At 42.4% G+C, this 21,582-nt stretch overlaps 1 protein-coding gene across 7 annotated transcripts in view; it reads right to left on the bottom strand.

The window, feature by feature from the left end:
* Positions 1 to 4,249: 4,249 nt before the first annotated feature.
* LOC148026003 (uncharacterized) overlaps positions 4,250 to 21,582 on the bottom strand; it is a 90,930-nt gene continuing 73,597 nt past the window's right edge. For 2 of the 7 annotated variants that reach the window (XM_087693238.1, XM_087693237.1), the window contains 8 exons: positions 9,287 to 9,402; positions 8,285 to 9,125; positions 7,450 to 8,181; positions 6,585 to 6,770; positions 6,235 to 6,330; positions 5,465 to 5,635; positions 5,300 to 5,383; positions 4,250 to 5,187 (listed from right to left, as the gene is read on the bottom strand). In XM_087693238.1, the coding sequence (XP_087549364.1) occupies positions 4,915 to 5,187; positions 5,300 to 5,383; positions 5,465 to 5,635; positions 6,235 to 6,330; positions 6,585 to 6,770; positions 7,450 to 8,181; positions 8,285 to 9,125; positions 9,287 to 9,402 (2,499 nt within the window). In that variant the 3' untranslated portion in view covers positions 4,250 to 4,914. Of the gene's footprint in view, positions 5,188 to 5,299; positions 5,384 to 5,464; positions 6,331 to 6,535; positions 6,771 to 7,449; positions 8,182 to 8,284; positions 9,126 to 9,286; positions 9,403 to 21,582 lie in introns of those variants that run through there. The other 5 variants (XM_087693239.1, XM_087693241.1, XM_087693236.1 and 2 more) reach the window with 4 other exon arrangements.

The raw sequence follows: 21,582 nt of genomic DNA, 5'->3' as shown, positions 1-21,582 counted from the left end.
TATCTTTACAAATTCAAAAGCTCGACAAAAGAATACAAGAGATGAAAAGGAGCTTGCGATGACAAAGGAAGTACTACAAATTCATCAAGAATAGTAATCAACAAAGAAAAAAAATGCCATTTACCATAGACGTGATTGTTTTATTGTCCCAAAAAAATATATTAGACTACCTATCATTGATGGTATGGACCAAAAGGAATCATACTTACCTCATTTTTTTTATCTTTCAAAGAATGTCACTGAAGAAACTCTCTATACAATGCATTTAGTGAAATGCCTCGTGTACCATGAAAGAGTTCATCCTAGATTGTTCTTTACTTATCCAAATGTTCATAATGATCCTAACTTTACACTCACAATTTTGAACACTAAGCTCTCTAACTGGGAGGTTGCTTTACCGCCTATTCTTTATTTGCAATTAGATAACATAGTAAGAGAAAACAAAATTAAATAACTTTGGGCTACCTCAATATGCTTGTAACATGGGGGTATTTCAAAAAGTAAAAGCGAAATTTTTTATTGTGGATCTTACAAACAATCATATTGATCAAATGTTCAACACATTTGCTAAGCAACTATCTCGACATAATGCTTTTAACTTGTCTAAAATGATGTGTATCATACAAGATGCTTATACACCGCAACCAATTGTCATGTGCCTAAGAGAAACATATGACTTCAAGCTTTTTGCTTATGCCATAAAGGAAAAAAATGTGGCATCTTTGCACAAGTTAAATGACCTCAAGTTTCAACATGCATTTCTAATCAAGAGAAAAAAGAAAGGAAGTAGAGTACATCTGTATAAAAAGCAATTCTCTTTCAGTAAGGAGTGTTTGCCTTCCAAGGGGCTTAAGTTCTTGAGATATGTCCCAAATACCATAATGCTTACAGCAAAACAAGAACCCCTTGATTCCATCAAAGAAGGCAAAGAAGGCAAAGAAGCATCCTAGAAAGAACAAGAGATCGACCGTGCTAAATGTATACAATAATGAAGACACTTAATTGAAAAAGAAAAAAAGTATACAAGCACACAATATGTGACTTGGTGAGAGAATTTTTTTCCAAGGCCAAGAGAAAATACTTACAAAAATACCAAATAATGAATGACATCTAATAAAACCTTTTGTATAGGCTAAAAGTTTAAGTATAGCAAATCCTCTTACAAAGAGCAATGTACAAATGTCAAAGAAGATCCAAATGATCTTACATCCTAAGGAGTGAGAATTTTATATTGGTAGTAAAAGATTAAGAACAACAATTGAGAAGCTACAAAAAATATAGTAGGGTAATATGATATTAAGATAGGATCACTTGTGGCAATACTAGCTAAGGATGATGAGATGGACTATCCATACTAGATAGCAAAAGTTTTGAAAGTTAAAAAGAATGATACTTTAGGTAAGATATACACCATAAAAATACACTGGTTTCAAGCAAAGCATAAGGATACACTAGTAGATAAACACATACTAGCCATAGACTCTACAAAAAACCTACAATAAAAAGAAAGCGAGCAAAGTCAAGCCAATGCACAAACCATATTAAAACCTGATGAGGTGGATATATTAGTATATGGTTTTTCCCTTACAAACGATTGAACATCTTAGAAAGCCAACCATTACAATTCTTAAAGAGAAAGGTCTTGGTTTACAAAAAGATGATGATGATAATGGTACTGATCATGATGAGCCTAGAAATACAAGATGTACTAGAAGCAAAACCAAAAACTTGAAAAAGCAATATCTACATTTAGATGAAAGCAATGCTCTTTTTGATAGTAGATAAGAAAATGCATCATCTATTTCAAAAGGTGAATGAGCAAAAGCTAGTGATACTGATGGTGCAACACAAGAGAAAGATGAAGAGCGAATGTCTTATAGTAATAAAATTTATCGATATTTTTTCATCTCTTCTTATTGAAATATCTATCATTTTTTCAATTAGTACAAATTTAGTAAATGATTCAAAATCTGACCAATACGTATATAGAAAGTCTTGTAATGAATAGTAAATTTTACATTATGGATAAAATATATGTACTTCTCTTATGGTCGCCTCTTAATTTTCTTTCAAAATCAAGGTACATTTCAAGATGACAAATATGATACTTTTCAAAATTTTAGTCATTTTCATATCATTTTTTAAAACATTGACTCAAAAAAGTGATTTTGAATAATAATATGAAAAAATGATAGTTTTTTAGAGAATCTTTGAAAAGATTCCAAATGTTTCTTCTAAGACAAAAAGTTGCCCAAAAGATTTGCAAGTGTGTTTCTGACTTTGATTTATTATGGTCCCTTTGTTTTCCTAATACCAAAGCCTCAAATGTACTAGAGGTATTGCAAACTTTTGAAAGAGTGTAATGGAGATTACATTTTTAAAGAGTGTAATGGATAAACAATATGCCTATAGGTATAGTTTGCAAAAAGCTCATCACCCACCACCATATGGCAATTGTATCTTAATTTCATTTTTCCATCCAAAATATCGCTCATGTTTACTCTTCTTTTTTACACACTGAATCTATATTAATTATTAGGAAACCTCTATAGGTGAGTGATCCAATAATCCATGCTAAACATGATGTAAACTAGGACCACATTGTCAAAAGTCAAGTCGCCTATATACAATTTGTCCAAGCCCCGTCCGCCCTAGCACAAACCCAGTCATCTACATTCACATTGTCCTTGCTCCTAGGATTGCCCTCTCATTGGCCTAGTCACCTACATACCATTTTTCCTAGCCCCTATCGCTCTACCTCTATTGGAAAACTGAAGAGAGATTATATATCTGCCAAACGATTGTATCCCCTAATCTAGAATATAACCTCCATCTAGGCTTCATGCTCTCCTCCAAAGCCTCTAGTATATATTAGTCCCCATCAACTACTCAATTATCAATGTGGGTAGAGATTGAGTGTGGTCCGAGACTTTTCTAACTCATTTGCCATTGGGAGCATCAATAGTGTGATGAGTACCTCATCTAGCCTCACAAAAACCTAAAGGCACTCCATCTCTAACATAGTAACTTCCCACTATAATGCAATATCCTTTCTACCAAAAGATGATGCCCTTGAAAATCAAATCGACCTGCAACTAGTGCTCTATGAAGACCACAACTCATCAAGCTCTAATACTAACAAAATAAACACCCAACAAAGCTTCAATATCCCAAGAAAGGATCCTCATCAAGATCACATGAGTCTCTCAAATTGATGTGGCTCCACTATCCATGCATGTTTGTTGTCTCTCTTATGTAGACTCTATCGTGCCTTCTCTCTCCAATCTTTGCAACCACATGTTTCAAGACCTAGGGAGTCATCTAAAGCCACATCATCTCTATTCATCTTAAGCCACAACCACCAAGTTCTCTTTCTCTCTCTTGCAAGGGAAGAGCCCTATAATTTTTTTAGGTATACAAGTTAAAGCTGTAGGAATCAATGATTGATTAGTAGCTACCATAGGAACAATGTCTATAGGTGGAGGTGGGGATGGAGGTGCAAGTACAACTATCTTGGTCGTCAATTGCTTGGGAAAAGTTAGGGTTGTCTCAAAGGAAGCCAAGGGCGATATAGTCAAGTGGTAAGACAAGGTACTACCTCTAGAGGTGGCCAAGTAGTTGATGTTGCTACCTCCCTACATGCGACAAATCTAAAGTCCAAGCCATTCAAAGTTGTGCCATATGGGGGATGAAGTGCCCATTGAGGCCTAGGAGACGGATCCTACCATCACCAAGTGTGCAGTAAACCCTGCCCTCATCCCACTTGTCGAAAAAGGTTCAAATATCTAGCAGGCTGGTGGCACACACAACCTTGAACTACTCTGTAGTGCTGAAAGAGGCCCTGAAGCAACCCTTGGGGGATACCTACTTTAGTAACCCAAATACATGTGCTTAAGAGATCTACTCAGATAAAATGTCATTCAAAGGGAGTGATGGTGATCAATCACCCATCCCTCAAAGAAGACTACTAAGGTCCAAACTTCTAGCGGGCAAATGACAACTGCCACCTTAGGCTATGATAGAGTGCAACTGTTGAAAAAGCTTAATTTGTTTATGGTCCTTTGTAAACAACACTCAATCGAGCTTGCAACCCCAATGGACAATGGAGCTTGATCATTGGGAATCTCCTTAAAAATTCTACCAAGTAGGACCAAGTACTTAAGCAGGCAAGAGACTGGGCTTACATGAATACAACATGAACCCACAGCCCAAGTGTAGTCCCACATGGTATCATTACACATGGTGCCAACATTAACTGCTGAAGTAAGAAGCTAAGTGAGGATGAAGATAAGGACACAAAAATGTAACGAATGCTTGCGGGGCAGCTTTTTGGCAGTGCAACAAGAAAAGCATTCAGTGTACAGTGCTACTATTATTTCGTATACATTAAAAGAACCAATGGGTGAGTATTTTGTGCTTTAAAGTCTAACAAAATTGGCAGGCTCAAGGGTGGTTTGCAACAGTTGTGCTCCAGTCATGCAACTACTTTAGCAGGTTGCACATTTCTTTGTGTTCAATGCCCTACATATAGATACAAATCATACCCTCTTTTCCATAGGAAAGCCTATTATGGTGCTATGCATACACTATTGCTGCCTACAGCTGGTGTCTATGGTCAAAGCTTGAGATATAAAAGCGCCTTGTTGTCAAAAACTGTTGTCAAAGTTCATTCTTGTCCTTGAAATCAGAAGTCCATTTGGATGACTTGTAGGGAGGGCGCAGAGAGTTCTCTGCTTTTCATCTGTGTTGCAAAGCGAATACATGGCAACGTGAACACTAATGTCATATCTGAACAGGATTCAAGGTGAACAATGTGTTCATACCAGCATACAGAATGACAATTTGGCTTGGAATTGAATGTCATACAGACTCCTAGCACATGTGCTTCTCACAAAATGCCACCAACCCATCAAGCTACATCAACCATGTTTTCCATCTTATCTTTGATCTCCTCTGCTGTGAAAAGATTTTGGTAACGAAGATGGCCATCAGCATAGCTCCAACAGTTATCAGGACAATACAATATGTGTAGCCCGTGAGTAAAGAATGACTTGTATAATTATGAACTGCACGGGTGAAGAAAATGTCGACACCATAAGCAAACACCAAACTTTTTGATCCATATCCCCCAGGAACTATTATAATATTTTGTAAACCCTCTACCAGGGTATTGTGTGTCAAGTAAGACTGCATGAGACAGCATTTATTAGCGATATGCATCTCCAAGTACGAAATCCCCAAAATTTGTAAAGATCTTCAAAACAAACTCAAATTTGGTTACAATTAGCAAAAGCTAGACCTGCTTTAGTGAATAATTCATCTTCGGTCCATATACAGTACCAGATCTCGACTGTTCTATTTCACGTGCATCCAAACTGATGATCTGCTATATGGCCAATGGTCATTTGACAAGAAGAAGTGGCAACATATCATATGCACTCAGTGAAAATGTAATAACTCTAACCTGACCGCCCACAGTTCCAATCAGCCATTGCTTTGTGACACTACTAGAAGTTTCTGGTACAGCCATTGTTTTTACTGAGTGAGCAATAGGAACTGTCCATGAATGAGATACACGTATACTTCTGGCTGATTCCTCGTGTGCATTCATCAGGGTGCTTGCAATCGCATAATCCTTCAAGTGAAAAGTGATCAAAAGGATTGTAATGATAACATGAAATTAGAACAGTAGAACAGTCTTTGCATGTATCTGATGATGTCTCTGCAGCTATCTGATCCTGACAGAATTTCAACTTGGTGGTGTCGAGAAAGGGAGAAAATTGCCTGACCAGGAGAGGAAATTTTTGAATAGTGCAGAGGTATTCTGTGAATGAGACTTATAGCATGGATATGCCATGAAAGCAACATTGCCTATAACAGGCTTGCCTGCACTCAATCCTAGAGCCTGCCTTGTGAAGGGAACAGATGTGTGATATATCAAAGCACAATCATGTACAAAAACTCATACATTCATATCTGTGAGTACAGTTGATAGTCTATGCCTACGTCAACAGGATGACAGTCTTCCCCAGCTGAAGCTGTTTTACTAATGGTCCTTGAAAATTTGGCAAACTTGTCCAGTGATTCATAAAATAGCTATCATGTAGTATGTGATCAACTTCCCATGATTTATTAGCTCCATCCAGAATTCACATAAAATGGTGAGATATTACTCCAAGGAAAGATGCTCAAGATGAATTGATGGTGAATTCAAAAGTCTCATTAAAGACTTACCTTATCAATAGTTTCTGTGAATTCCAATGTGGCTAGCTTGTATGTACATGATTTCGAATCATAAAAGTGATACACAAACTGATTTCCACCAGAAACCTGCCATTTTCTCCAAAGTCAGTCACAAAACTCAAATCATCAGCTTCATGTGATCAACACTATCAGAGGTCCAGCTGATATACTTGATATCTAAATGCACAGAATTTTTCAACAGGACAAAGGATTGGCTGCAGTATGGAAATTTTAGTGACTGTTATTGAGCCTCTGATCAGTGAAAACACATAGAAGGTTTCAAGACAAATACATTTTCCAAACACTCCAGGATGTCTTCCAATATTGTTGATGCAGCTTACCACATGAACTCGTCCTTGCATGCTGGAGTGTTGAACTTGCCATAGAACGTCTCCTGTTAGAAGATCCAAAATGTACACCATCAAGCAAGGAACTTCCGAGCAGTTTTCGTTGGAGTTCTTTGCTATGGTTGCAATAAACGCAATATTGCTGTTCTGATAAGTGCTACTCCAGTGTGCAGTGTCCACCTAACAAGCTCCACATCTTGTATGTCTAGAATACATGGGACAAAAATTGCAGGTAGCAAAAATTCCATTCATTCTGATACACACTCGTCATACAACAAGTGGACCAAAGTGTGCAAGTTGACACTCAATATGGGTAATTTCTCCAACTAATAGTTGGCTCCAGGAATTTCACAGTGATTAGAACATGTTGCTGTATATTAAAGAAATGAACCCAGATGCATGGCTCAGAATTCACATGCTTGTAAAAAATGAAAGGTAGGAAATGAACTTGGTGCCTATGCTGTTTGTTTTGGTATCTTCCTGGAAAACTTCATTCTAACAGCTGGTAAAAAGGGGACTGAGTGCAAAACCTAATCTGAAATCAAAATAGTTAAACTGATAGCTGGAGCTCTCTATGTTCTGCACCAAAATACAACAAAGTGCACACACCTTGCCCAGGCAAAAATTCAGATGTAAACCATTATTCTTGTTTCAGTTTGACGTCTTAGATCTTGAAGGCATGGCATTATTGTGTTCAATATTGCCTAATCAGCAAAAGACATGGCAACTTTGCATATCATTGCTACTAGAAACTCTCAGTGTGATAGCAGAGAAAACCTCAAGGATTATTGCTACAAAATTCATTGTAAATTATTTTCTAATTACTAATAGCAACTGCAACTTCCCTACTGGATCTTACCTTACAACGCCTGCTAACTGAAGTGGCTAATATCTTTTCTTGCTTCTGTGAAAAACTAACCATCCAGATTCTGTTTGATGAAAATACATATTCAGAAGTGTTATTTTCAGAATCTTGGTTTCGCGGAATGTCAACGACTCGTCCAACAGCAATACCCCTTTCCAGATCGATCATCGGGAAATGTATGTTCAACCGTTCATTCTTTATGATACTCAAGCTTTCCTCTGTCCTTGGAAATAAATGCACTTTTTTCTTAAGATCTACAAGAAGGTAAAGCCTTTCACTCGCTGATGTCATATAATCCAGAGGTAAGACCTGATCTACAGGGTAAGTCAATACTGTTGAGTATATTTCTGTTCCAGTGTAAGCATCAATCCAAATAAGACACCCGGAGGCATTCAATCCAGTACTAGATCTTCCAATCACAAGAATTATCGGATTCTTATTATACACTGACCTCTTGGGATGGTAACAAAGAAAAAGCCTGACAGCAATGGCCTTACTTTTTCTTGATATTTTCTGAAACAAAGGAGAGAATAGAGACCAGATTATCCCACCAGTTTCGGTATGAAGTGCTAGAATTTTTCCTCCCTTTGTCAAAACAATAAGAAGCTTTCTGAAACCATCGATATCTTGTGTCAAATCGATTCTTCCTCTCATCTTGTTCTTTGGGGCAGACAGATCTACTAAACTTTTTTGCAAAGCAAATTTCAAGAACCTGAAATTATATTCCTGCAATACCATACAACTTCCTTCATCCCTTCAAGTGCTTTGTTGGTTATGAAACTGAAACACTCAATGCACATGAATAATGAGACATTGAAATCAAAAATACCGTTGAAAACCATGCGCTCAGTCTGCTATCTGCTTTATGAGGCAACACTGAACCATTTTCTTTGGGTAGCTCGACTGTAGCAGCATCTATAATTGCAGCAAGTCCTTCCTCTCTAGTCCATAAGATTTCCCCCTGCTGTGCCAACGATAATGAGTAATCTTCTGCAATTAGCAGTGCTCGAAAGCCATACGACATGTCAGAGCGTATATAACCTCCCAAGTGAACCTGCTGCACCAGACCCCTGTCAAGCTCTAAATCCACGACTTGACTTGAGGTCTGATCTTTTTCTCCTTCTTTAAGAATAACCCTTAACACTAATTTATGCTCTAAAGAAGATCCCATGTGCTGAGCTACCATCAGAGCTGTCTTGTTAAGCGGGAGTTCCAAAGTGTTGCTTATGACAGCAGGACGCTCAAATTTCTCCATAACTTCCAGGTCATGATCAGATGAGCCAATCTTAACAAAAACAACTTTATCAACAAATCGCAGAGAAAAAACTCCTTCTAATGTTGCTTCAAGAAGCCGCGCCTTCCCAAAAGCATCTGGGATTATATCCGTAACAAGAGTTTTATGTACAAAGAAACTTTGATTTGGCCCTATGTGACCAGTATATATCACTTTTCCTTCACAGTCCAAAGCAATAATGGTGTGCTTTGTCACTACTAGCTCATCTGTGCAGATGTTACCTTTGATGGTTGCAGCTTCTTGCATAACAAGTCGACCAGTGAAAAGATAAACTTTCCAAACAGAGAAGCCTGCTGTACCTGTAAATCCTACTCCATACAACGAGTTCTTATCTTCTCCTGATAGTATTTTCTTCAGTCTGAACCTACCACCTTGACTGAGTGTAGAAAAAAAAAAATCACTACTATGTTGTTCCTGGGAAGTTTATTGGATGTATCTAGATCATATATAGTCACAATGCTTGGGCTTTTTATTGAGCTCACAGTCGGACAGTTCACATAAATTTTATAATTTTTTGTTTAATATTTTCAAATATACCTGGTACTAGAAGTATTGCTGGTCCAAAGAATATCTCCATCTATACTAGAAATTCCTTGGATGATTGAGCCCCCAAAAACCACAATCATTTTTGACTTGAGATGGTGAATCTCAATCTGCAGCAGATGCTTCATTACTCACATAAAAAGGTCCATGGTTTATAAGGGCAGAGAATTCAAAGATAGACGACATGAGAATTCAAAGATTCTTTCTCTCTCTCTCTCTCTCTCTCTCTCTCTCTCTCTCTCTCTCTCTCTCTCTCTCTCTCTTTTTCGTAAACTCTCTCTCTCTCTCTCTCTCTCTCTCGTAAAAGGTAATTGTATTAATTACAAAAAAGGTACAAGTTTACATGATTACAAGATACACGATGGCTCTACCCCATCGTGTGTAAAGAACACATTGTCTCTCTACAAGAACCAGACGACCTAAGAGTTACAAAGTCTCTCTCTCTCTCTCTCTCTCTCAACTTTTTTTTGGTAAAACCATTGTTCATTATATCATCAATGTACAAAGAATAGACATCATCCCAAAGCCTATTACAAAAACAGTGGCAAAACAAAACCATAGTAGATTCATCAGTGTCACCCCACTAACAACTATCAAACAATAATTCCTATAGTGAGCAACCAAAATAGTTGTATGACTGAAATGAGCTAATGGCCATATATATCTGGTTTGGTTGAGTCCAAATTGTCCACAATGCCCAAAAACTAAGCCCAGTATAGAATTTAGAATGTAGGACAATGTAGATGAGAAACTGCCAGATAACCAGAAGAATTTACCGCATTGTTGTGAAAGAAATCTGGCATACAAGTCGCAAGAAAGTCTATCCAAAGGCTCACAAGAGGCCAAGCAATAAAAAAGGAGAAGCCAAACAATCTCCCAATTACACAAACATCTTGGTGATGGGAGGAAGCAATGCAATGTTTGCCAGCTTTTAACCTACTGGCAAAGCTCCACCATGCACCTCCAAAAAAAGAGCCCATGGCAGCTTGTTCTTCCAAATCTTACCGAGGGCAGTCTTCCACAATCTCAATGATTTTTCCAAATCCCATAAATCATCTCCATGTTTGTCAATACAAGGCAGTGGAAAGAGCTGTTATTGACATGCAGCAGCCTGTGATGCCTCTAAAGGTGAATTCTCTTGTTTGCTTTATACATATCAGGTGTACTGGGTGTTAAGAAATGGTATGGCAAAGACAGAAATGCAAAGTGTGTAACAACACAGAGAACACAATTTAAAGAATCCCAAATCCTAATGGAATTATGAATGAATGTTAAAACAATCAACAGTGCCCTGAACCTCCGTGTCTCTAGGACTAGTGAAGAGGTGGCACAGGAATGTCGGAGTGTGTTGTACTCAACTGGATCCCAAAAATGCAGCAGTAGCAGTCTGGATGTGTCAAATGGTGACTGAGAGAGCAATAGGCAGTGTAGACAGCTCCCAAGCAGTAAAGCGCAGGCCTGGCTGAGACGATGATGCTAGCAGCCAAAAACCAGATCAGCAAGCAGTCAATCAGCAGTGTGGCTCAGTCTGACAGGAAATACACCACTCCAGCTCCAAAAGCTCAACCTAGAGCAAAATACAGAAGGATCTGATGAAGGCAGAAGCTCTAGGTGATGGATGCTGGGCAGCTTGGGCAGCAGGAAAATGCAGGGTAATCAGCTGACTAGTGAGGAAGAGCTATGATCAGGTGGGGGAAGCATGTGGCAATAAACACAGCTGAAACTGAAGAGAAGACAGGTCACCAGGCTGATGGTGACACCCAAACAATAGAGGCACCACTTGATGAAGCTCCACAAACTGAGATATCCTCCAAGTAGGGGTGTAGACACTGCAAGAGCTGTATCATGGCTGGCTGGAATAAGGGAATAAGCATGCACAAACACAAGAGTCCTATTTATAGGGGATTGGGGGTGCATTTGTCCTATTGTCAAAAATAAAGCCATTTACTTTTGGTAATATAGCTTTAATTGCTTTTTGGGGCTGTTTAAGGAGACTAAATTAGTGGTTAATGCAATATAATTATGTGAGTGCAAACCCTAATATTAGTGGCTCAACACCCCCTCTCAAGCACAAAAAGCCAAAGATGGTGTGCAAGTCACATCTCCATCTTTTCATAACTGAAAAGTCCCACCCCAACGCAACCAAGGTCAATGGGTGCACATCATCTACCCAAGAACTTACCAAGTCTACATAGGCAATGGATATCTTCCTTCAAATAGCCTAATTTAAAGGGCATCTTTTTGTTGTCCAAATTGGCTCTTAATGACAATGAGGGGGGAAGTTTAAACATCCTCTATAAACAAAACTTGTGTAAGACAAAGGAAGGATAACAAGGTATAGCCAAGATAATAGCTTCCATAAATGTCTGCAATAGTAAGCTATCTCAATGTGAGATGTTGTGAATATGGTGGATCAAAGTCCACCACTCCTTTGACGAGGTAAAAGGATGATGTACAACAAAATGCAAGAAGTTTTTCTCACCAAACAAAGATGGGTTTAGATTTAATGCAAGGTGGATTTTATCAATTATTAACAATGAGTGATTTTTTAATTATGTGAGATTGTCTTCGATTGAGGATGCAAGTTGTCATAAAGTATTCTAGTTTTTTGTGATCTATATAGACGATTACTTTATAGGCTGCACCCTCTAGATGATGACCCCAAGTATCAAAGGCATCTACAATGGCAAGGAGTTCTCTGTCATGGATCTCATAGTTTATCTCTAGAGGGGAGAACTTCCTTAAGTGGAATGACACTCGATGCATGTGACCATCATCTCCATGCTGGAACAAGATGGCTCCTAAGGCATAGTCTAATGCATCGGTCTCCAAGAAAAATGGTATGATAGAATTTGGGTGAACTAGGATTGGGACAGTGGTGAAAGTGGTCTTTAGGGTTTGGAAGGCCTTCTCGACGTTTGGGGTCCATGAGAACTTTGCGTTTCCTGTGAGTCTGGTGAGTGGTATGACTATCTTTGAGTAATCCTTGATAAATATCCCGTAGAAGTTGGCAAAGCTAATGAAACATTGGATATCGCTAACACATGTGGGTGTTTGCTAGTCAAGAATAGTCTTGATCTTCTTGGGATCCATGAAGATTCCTCTCTGGGAGACATTGTACCCCAAGAATTCTTGTCTGATGGAAAAAACACTTCTCAAGTTTTGCATATAGTCATTTTTCTCTGAGCTTTTCCAAAACTAATTTTACATGGTGCTCGTGCTCCTTTCGATCTTTTGAGAATATCAAGATATCATCCAAGTATATAACTACAAAATCATCTAGATGCTCTCAGAAGATATCATTCATCATATGTTGAAACATTGCAGGAGCATTGGTGAGACCGAATGGAATAACAACATACGTGACCATACCTTGTGCGGAAGGCTGCCTTCCATTCGTCTCCTTCTCTAATCCATACAAGATTTGCAAAGGCGAAGTGGAAGCAGATAGAGAAAGAGAGCTGAGAGCAAGCACAGTAATCGAGGAGTTTGATAATTCAGAGTTGAAGAGTGTTTGACAGTGATAGAGTGAGAGTGAGTCGTCGGATAGGTGTGTATGAGTGTGGTACACACAAAGAATAAAAGAATGTATTTATACTTAGGATACGGTACACTTACACCAGTTAGGGTGGGTTCACATGTGTAAAGTAATATATACACGGGAGAGCGCATAAAGGGCCTTTACACCCAACAACCTCCCACTTAAAGATCCTAAGCAAATATTTAACCAACTCCCATAAGTCTAATGCAATGCTCATGTGGAGCCTTTGCTAGACTTTTAGTGAGAACATCTGCAGGGTTATCCTCTAATTTGATCTTAGTCAAGGTGACTAGACCATCATCTAGAATCTGTCTGATAAAATGATATTGAACATCAATATGTTTGGTACGTGCATGAAACATGGCATTCTTAGCCAGGCATATAGCGCTCTGGCTATCACATCTAAGTATAGGTGTTTTGGTGGGCAGCCCAAAATCCTTGACCAAACGACCAAGCCAAACTACTTCTTTTGAAGCTTCAGTGGCTGAAATATATTCAGTCTTAGTGGTAGAGAGTGCTACTATTTTTTGCAATCTAGAGCACCAAGAAACCGCCCCACCCGTCAAGGTAAAGATATACCCGCTAGTAGATTTACATGTATCCAAGTCACTGCCATGTTTGCATCAAAATACCCCTACGGATCCAACGTACCCTTGCCATAGCAAATACATTTCCTTTGTGTGCCCTTAAGGTACCATAAGATACATTTCACTACTTCCCAATGTGCTTTGCCAGGATTTGACATGAACCTGCTTACAACTCCCACTGCATAAGCAATGTCAGGTCTAGTAGCAACCATAGCATACATGAGTGAACCACAAGCTAAAGCATAAGGAACAGCCTTCATGGTATTAAATAGGCTGCCTTGTCATCTTTTGGGCAATCTGCTTTGCTAAGCTTAAGATAGGGTGGAAAAGGTACACCAAGAGACTTAGCATTGAACATAGAAAAACGATCAAGCACTTTGCTGATGTACTTTTCTTGTGAGAGAAATAAGAGTTGTTGCTCTCTATCTATGTGACACGCATGCCCAAAATATGATCAGCTACACCCAAATCCTTCATAGAAAAGGCTGAATTCAGCTGCCTTTTCAATGCATTAATTTGACTTTTATACTTACTAGCAATAAGCATATCATCCACATAAAGCATAAGTATAATAAGGCTTCCATCATCAGCCTTCTTAATATATAAGCAGTGATCTGCACTACTCCTTTTAAAACCATGTGAGAGCATGAAGGCATCAAACTTTTTATACCATTGTCTAGGAGCCTATTTCAAACCATACAAGCTTCTCTTAAGCTTACATACCAAACGCTCCTTTCCATGTATAACAAAGCCTTTGGGCTGTTTCACGTACAGCTCTTCTTCCAAATCACCATGCAAAAATGCAATTCTAACATCCATCTGACCAAGTTCAAGATCCATAGATGCTATAATGGCAAATAACACTCGAAGAGTGGTCATTTTGACAATAGAAGAAAACACCTCCTAAAAACCATTGCCCTCCTTTAGTGTATAGCCCTTAGCCACAAGTCTAGCTTTGTATTTGGGTTTGCAATCCACACATTTGATTTTATAGATCCATTTGTTAGTAATGGCTTTTCTATCCTTGGGCAATGTAACCAAATCCCAAGTATCATTCTGATACAATGACTTCATTTCTTCCTGCATAGCTAGCTCCCACTTTTTCTTTAACTCACACGATAAGGCCTCTTTATACGTAAGAGGCTCACCTTCATCTGTGAGCAAAATGCAATCCAAAGAAGAATCAAATCTTTCTATAGGTTTTCTGACACGTGTAGACCTTCTTACCCAATGATCTGTGTTATCAGGTAATGGATCCACGTCCAAGGGAATGTCAATGACCTCATTGTTTGGCTACTGAACTGCATGTTTAGATTGTTGTAATACAATTTCAGGCTGCTGTAATTCATTTTCAGCATGCTGATTTTGGTGCTCAAGCTGATATTCAACCTCCCCTTGCTGCCCATTTTCATCTAGCTCAATAATGATACACTAATTGTCATAACCAATATCAAAGGGAGCTGAATTTTCAGTGGTTGATGGCTGCTTAAGTAACTGATCATGCTGAAATTTAACTTTCTTTTTGTCTCAATCATTAGATGTGATATTTTTCCGAAGCTTTGACTCATTGAATATCACATCCCGGCTGCGTAGCACCCTTTTTATGCTTGGAACCCAAACTTGATAGCCCATTTCACCTTCATCTCCATAACCCATGAAGATGCCTTTATGAGATTTCATGTCAAGTTTGGTTATGCTATCAACACGTACATGTGCATAGCATTCGCAGCCAAAGACTCTCAAGTGATCATATGGAACTGGTTTGCCAAACCAAACTTCTTTAGGAATGCCACTTTTTTCAAGTGCACGATGTGGAGATCAGTTGCAAATATGCACCACACTTTTAAGTGCCTCTCCCCAAAACGATTACGAGAGATTAGTTGTGCATGCACCGAATCTTCTCACATAACGTGCGATTCATTCACTCAGCCACACCATTAGAATATGGATTGTAAGGAGCTATAAGCTCTCGTTTAATCCCATTGTCATCACAAAACTTATTGAATTCTTTAGATACATACTCTCCCCCACTATCTGTTCTTATGCATTTTAACTTTAGGCCTTTTTTGAGTATTAACCACAAAAGACATAAAATAGCAGAAACCACTATGAGTTTTTATTGGCATGGTGCAAACATCAGAATGAACTAAATCTAAAATACATGCCTTCCTAGAGGCTCCATGAGAGTAGGGACTCTTTACATGTTTACCAAAGACACAATCATCACAAAAATCAAGCTTTGAGCTTTTCATATCAACTCTTCCAACTGAAGAGAGTGCCTGCAAACCCTTTTGGCTCATATTGTGAGAGTGCGCAACGGAAGAAGAACACGAACACAGAGGAGAGGAGAGAGAAAGCAGAGAATGAAGGAAGAAAGTCTGCACTGACTGAGATGAATGCTGAATACACTGAAATGGACAGAACAGTCCCTGCACGCAGCCCGGAGCGTCAGTGAGGGAACCAGGACAGACTGGAAGCAGTGGCAGCACCAATGCCGGAGACGGAGGCGACGGGAGCAGTGCTGTACCTGCAGAGCATAATGCTGGACTGACTGGGGGGGCTGATATAAATAGCCCCCAGGCCAGCAAACTGGCCGACCAGCCAAACTGGCCGACCTGGCCAGATTTGGCCGACCAGCCAGATCTGGCCGACTTTGGCCAGATCTGGCCGACTGCCCAGAAAATGGGCAGTCTGGACAAAAAACAGCCCAGTTTGGGCTGTAACACACCCAGGGCTGCTGGCTAACTAGGGCAGCCACCAAAATGACCTGACAGAGCTCCTCTATCTCCTGTCAGACTCTGACAGGAGCTCACAACCAGGAGATGACAGACTGAGACTGAAGAAGAGCAGGCTAACACCCCCTCAACTCCTGGGAGAGTCTGAAGACCCAAGAACCGCATGTGATGAAGCAAAGAAGCCTGAGGCAACGGCTTCGTAAAGAGATCAGCTGCATTGGCCGCCGTAGGACAATAGACCACCACCAGCTCCGAATCCACGATCCGCTCTCGAACATAGTGATACTGAACCTCAATGTGCTTCGTGCGAGCATGAAACACCGGGTTCTTGGCCAGAGCAAGAGCACTCTGGTTATCCACGCGCAGCTCCGTAGGTCCGGTCTGGGAAAAGCCAATCTCCGCGAGTAGGCGACGGAGCCAAACTGCCTCCATAGCGGTCGAACATAGGGCCCAATACTCAGCCTCTGTAGAAGAAAGTGCCATAGTAGGCTGCTTCTTGCTGCTCCAAGAGACAGCACCAGATCCAAGGGTGAAAGCATAACCTGTAGTGGATCGTCTCGAATCCACATCACCTGCCCAATCAGAATTACTCCATCCAGAAAGGGTAATCCCATCTCCATACATGATCCCGAAGGAGCGAGTCCCCTGCAAATAGCGAAGAACCCGCAAGGCCGCCTGCCAGTGATCCTGGGTAGGAGTCTGCATAAAAGAAGACAATAAAGCCACCACAAAAGAGATATCCGGCCGAGTGTGAAGCAGCCAGATAAGAGAGCCGACAAGGCACCTGTAACGGGTGGGATCGGTAAGAGGAACTCCAACTGTCAAAAGCTTGGACTCAGGGTCCATGGGGCATGAGATAGGCCGACACTCAGCCATATCAAACTCCGAAAGAAGTTCGGAGATGTACCTGTGCTGTGAGATAAAAATGCCCTGTGCCATCTGATAGATCTCCAGACCTAGAAAGAAGTGAAGGATCCCTAGATCCGTCATGTCAAACTCCTGCTGAAGAATGGACCGTGTATGCTCCACCTGCTGAGTGTCGCTCCCTGTAATGATAAGATCATCCACATACAAGATAAGGAACACCGAAAGAGAATCCACAACCCGTAAGTAGAGGTTGGGATCATAAGCGAACCGCGCAAAGCCACTCTGTAGAAAGAAGCGGTCAATCCGCTGGTACCAAGCACGAGGAGCCTGCTTTAGGCCATAAAGAGCCTTCCGCAGCCTGTAGACACGATCCTCCTTCCCCTGCACAAGAAAACCAGGAGGCTGTGAAACATAAATCTCCTCCTCAAGAACGCCATTCAGAAAAGCGGACTTGACGTCCACCTGGTAGACAGGCCAACGGTGGTGAGCAGCAAGAGCCAAAAGAACTCGGATGGTAGACATCCTGGCTGTAGGAGCAAAAGTCTCAAAGTAATCCAACCCTGCACGCTGTGCAAAACCCTTGGCAACAAGCCTAGCCTTATGCTTGTCCAAGGAGCCATCTGCAAGATACTTGGTCTTAAAGACCCATTTCACACCAATCACCTTCCGTTTCGCCGGACGCGGAACAAGCTCCCACGTATGGTTTCGCTCGATGGAATCGAGCTTGGCCTGCATAGCCTGTCTCCAAATATCCTGTGCAAGAGCCTCCTCCATAGTGGAAGGCTCGGAATCCTGAAGAATCTGTGACATAAGAGCATAGTTCACACATAGTGAACTGTCCCGCTGGGCCTGTAAACGTGCTGATCGACGTGGACCTGAAGAAGAAGCAGGAAAGTGAGTAACACCTGAATCCTGCATGAGCTGGCGATACCATAAAGGAATCCTGAGAGACTCCTGCGGCTGTGAGGGAGACCGGGGGGTCTCCGGAACCTGTAAAGCACCCAAATCGGAGAGGGACTCCCCCTCACCGAGTGAAGGTAGATCCTCCGCATCTGAAGAAGGCTGTATATCCCGTGAAGATCCCGAAGTGGCGGTAGAAGAGCTCGTAGTAGACAAAGGCACATCCAGCAAAGGGGAGAGGGAAGCCGAAGGAGGAGGAATAGAGAGGGTGCTAAGGGGCATCCTGGAAGGAAGGGAAGGGAGAGAAGGTGGGGGGGGGGGGGGTCCGTCGATGATGAAGAAACATCTGTAATAGAACCATCAATCGGATCCTCAGAGGCCGAAGCCTCATCAAAGATCACATCCCTGCTCACCTCAACCGTCCGCGTCGTCGGGTCATAGAGCCGATATCCCTTCGTGGTCGTACTATAACCAACGAAGATAAGCTTTCGCGACTTAGAGTCGAACTTCGTCTTCCTCTTCTTCTTGTCCACACGGACAAAAGCATCGCACCCAAAGATGCGAAAATGGGACACGGAAGGCTTCTTCCCAAAGAAAGCCTCATACGGAGTCATGTCCTGTAACGCCGAAGTCGGAGAGCGGTTGCGAATATGCACCGCTGTAGCCACCGCCTCACCCCAAAGGAAATGAGGAAGACTCCTATGCTCCAGCATAGATCGAGCCATCTCAATCATGGTCCGATTCGCACGCTCCACCACACCATTCTCTGATGGTGTGTTCAGATGGGAATACTCCACCCGAATACCATGATCCCTGCAAAACTGAGAGAAAAGATGAGAAATGAACTCGCCACCGTGATCAGCTCGAACACCACGAACCTTGGAAGTTGTTTGGGTCTCCACAAACACCTGCCACTCACAGAAACGGGAGTACGCCTCGCTCTTCTACTCCAAGAAATAAGGCCACACATAACGACTAAAGTCGTCCACAATCAGCATCAAATACTTGGCCTTCCCAAGGGAGGCCGTGCCCATAGGTCCGCAAAGGTCGGTATGAACCAACTCAAGCGGAGAAGTAGCCCGCCTAGAAGCAACGTGCGGGTGAGGCTGCCGGTGCTGCTTGCCCCTCAAGCAGCTAGGGCACAAAGTGTGAAGAGGAGGGAAATCAGGAAGTCCCTCCACCATCTTCCTCCGAGAAGCACGGCGAAGAGAATCGAGGTTCAAATGACCATACCGAGCATGCCAAAGCAGCCCAAGCTCATGGGAAATCCGCGCAGCCAAGGCTGTGAGCGTATAAAGCCCACCCTCCTGTGTACCTGTTCAAAGAGCATCACCTGTAGAAGCATCCTCCACTATGACTCCATCCTGAGTAAAAATGACTCAGGTACCTAACTGAGTAAGGCCATGCACAGATAATAGGTTAAAACCCAAATCAGGGACATAGAGAACTTTGGCGGAGGAAGACCGCCTGTCAGAAAACATAGGTAAAGTCCCCACGCCTCGAACAAGAACTGTAGAATTGTCACCAATGGTGACTGTACCCCCTCTGGAACGAAGATCCTGAAGCCAATCCTGACGGAAGGTCATATGTGAAGATGCTCCACTGTCGACGAGCCAAGGCTCCTCCTGTGTGGTAGAAGCTAGGGCAGTGTCTTCCTCAACAAAGACACGCACAAACGCAGATTCTGTTGTGGCTGGGGCCGCCTTCGAGTCCTTCTCCTTAGGCTTCAGATGGGGATACTTCTGCCAACACTTCTCCTCGGGATGAGTGCCCTTCCCACAATGGGGACACTTGGGCTTCTTCTCCTTCGCATCCTTCTTGTTCTCCTCCTTCTTATCCTTGGCCTTCTCCTTCTTTTGTTTCTTCTTCTTGCCGCCACCTGTGCCGGCCGTAAATGCCTTGGTGGAGCCACTGGCTCCCACCTCTTTGAGGCGCTCGTCACGCTCCAAGACAAGCGGGGAAAGCTCCTCCCATAGGAGTCTCTCACGGGTCCTCGAAGTGATGAGGCTGGTGTAGAAGACATCATAACGGGGTGATGGCAGCTGAATCAACAGAATCATCCCCATATCCTCAGATGATATCAGACGACCAAGAGAGGCTAGCTCGCCTCGCATATCCTCCATCTTCGTGATGTGCTCCTTCATGGAAGAAGAACCATCAAGACTGAGCATCCGCAACTTCTTCTCCAGGGAAATCTTGTGAGCAAATGTCTTGTGCTGATACAAAGATGCAAGCTTTGTCCACACTTCCGCCGCGGTCTGTAACCTGTGAACATGTACAAGAACAGAATCATGGAGACTCATAAAAAGAAAGGAACGGGCTCGAGAGTTGAGCCTATCCCATAAGGCTGCACGGTCCAGAGAGGTGCCATCGGACGAATCCACGGGGGGTCGGTCGATGGGGGAAGAAACAAGCTCCCAAAGGTCAAAGGTATCAAGGATGCAAGCCACCTTGCATGACCATAGGGAGGAGTTGGAACCATCCAACTTATCTTCCTTCGGAAAGGAAGGGAGAATCGGCACCTGTATAGAGGGAATCAAGGAAGGCATCCGCACATCTGAAGCAGTCTTCACTCAAGAAACCTTCGCAGTAGATGGAAGCCTCTGAGATGCATGGACTGAAGAAGGACGAGTGCGAGGAGGTTCTTCCCGATGTCGAACTTCACGATAATCCCGCCTCCGCTCAGAGGAATGATGAGAGAGAAGCTCATCCTCTGAGTCTTCAAAGCCTGAAAACTAGTAAGACATCTTCCAATCTGCAAAATACCAAAGAAAGTTGTGCCGCTGTCGAAATAGGACCAGCAATGTGGTCACCAACCACCAAGACGCAGGCAGAGAGTGCCTAGAAACACCTGGATCTGCAAAACGCAAAGAGTACTCATGTCGAACACCAGAGAAGAGACTACCAGCACCAGGAAACAGCCCGGATAGAGGTCTCCAGCAAGAAAAGGGCCGCCTGAGGTGGTAGCGACCTACAGAACAGCAAAACGCAGCCTGTAGGGAGGTCGCCCAGCAACAGGAGGGGCAGCCTGGTGGAAAACGCAGGGATGCTGCGTCGCTGGATGACGTGGCAGCCTCTGCAGTCAGCGTGGACAGCAAAACACAGGCTGAACAGCCTCCTGTAGCAGTCGCCTGGCTGTGGTTGATCTGTTGGCAGCAGCAGCAGGGTATCTCACTCCTGAGGGTATGTCCTCCGTGCTCTCAATCAGGCGATGATACCATGTGAGAGTGCGCAACGGAAGAAGAACACGAACACAGAGGAGAGGAGAGAGAAAGCAGAGAATGAAGGAAGAAAGTCTGCACTGACTGAGATGAATGCTGAATACACTGAAATGGACAGAACAGTCCCTGCACGCAGCCCGGAGCGTCAGTGAGAGAACCAGGACAGACTGGAAGCAGTGGCAGCACCAATGCCGGAGACGGAGGCGACGGGAGCAGTGCTGTACCTGCAGAGCATAATGCTGGACTGACTGGGGGGGCTGATATAAATAGCCCCCAGGCCAGCAAACTGGCCGACCAGCCAAACTGGCCGACCTGGCCAGATTTGGCCGACCAGCCAGATCTGGCCGACTTTGGCCAGATCTGGCCGACTGCCCAGAAAATGGGCAGTCTGGACAAAAAACAGCCCAGTTTGGGCTGTAACACACCCAGGGCTGCTGGC

Source organism: Lygodium microphyllum, chromosome 14 (genome assembly GCF_053477565.2).
Source record: "Lygodium microphyllum isolate KBCC chromosome 14, Lygodium_microphyllum_v1.1.10, whole genome shotgun sequence".
NCBI lineage: Eukaryota > Viridiplantae > Streptophyta > Polypodiopsida > Schizaeales > Lygodiaceae > Lygodium > Lygodium microphyllum.
The sequence above is the reverse complement of the archived record's forward strand: the minus strand, read 5'-3'. Positions and strand labels throughout refer to the sequence as shown.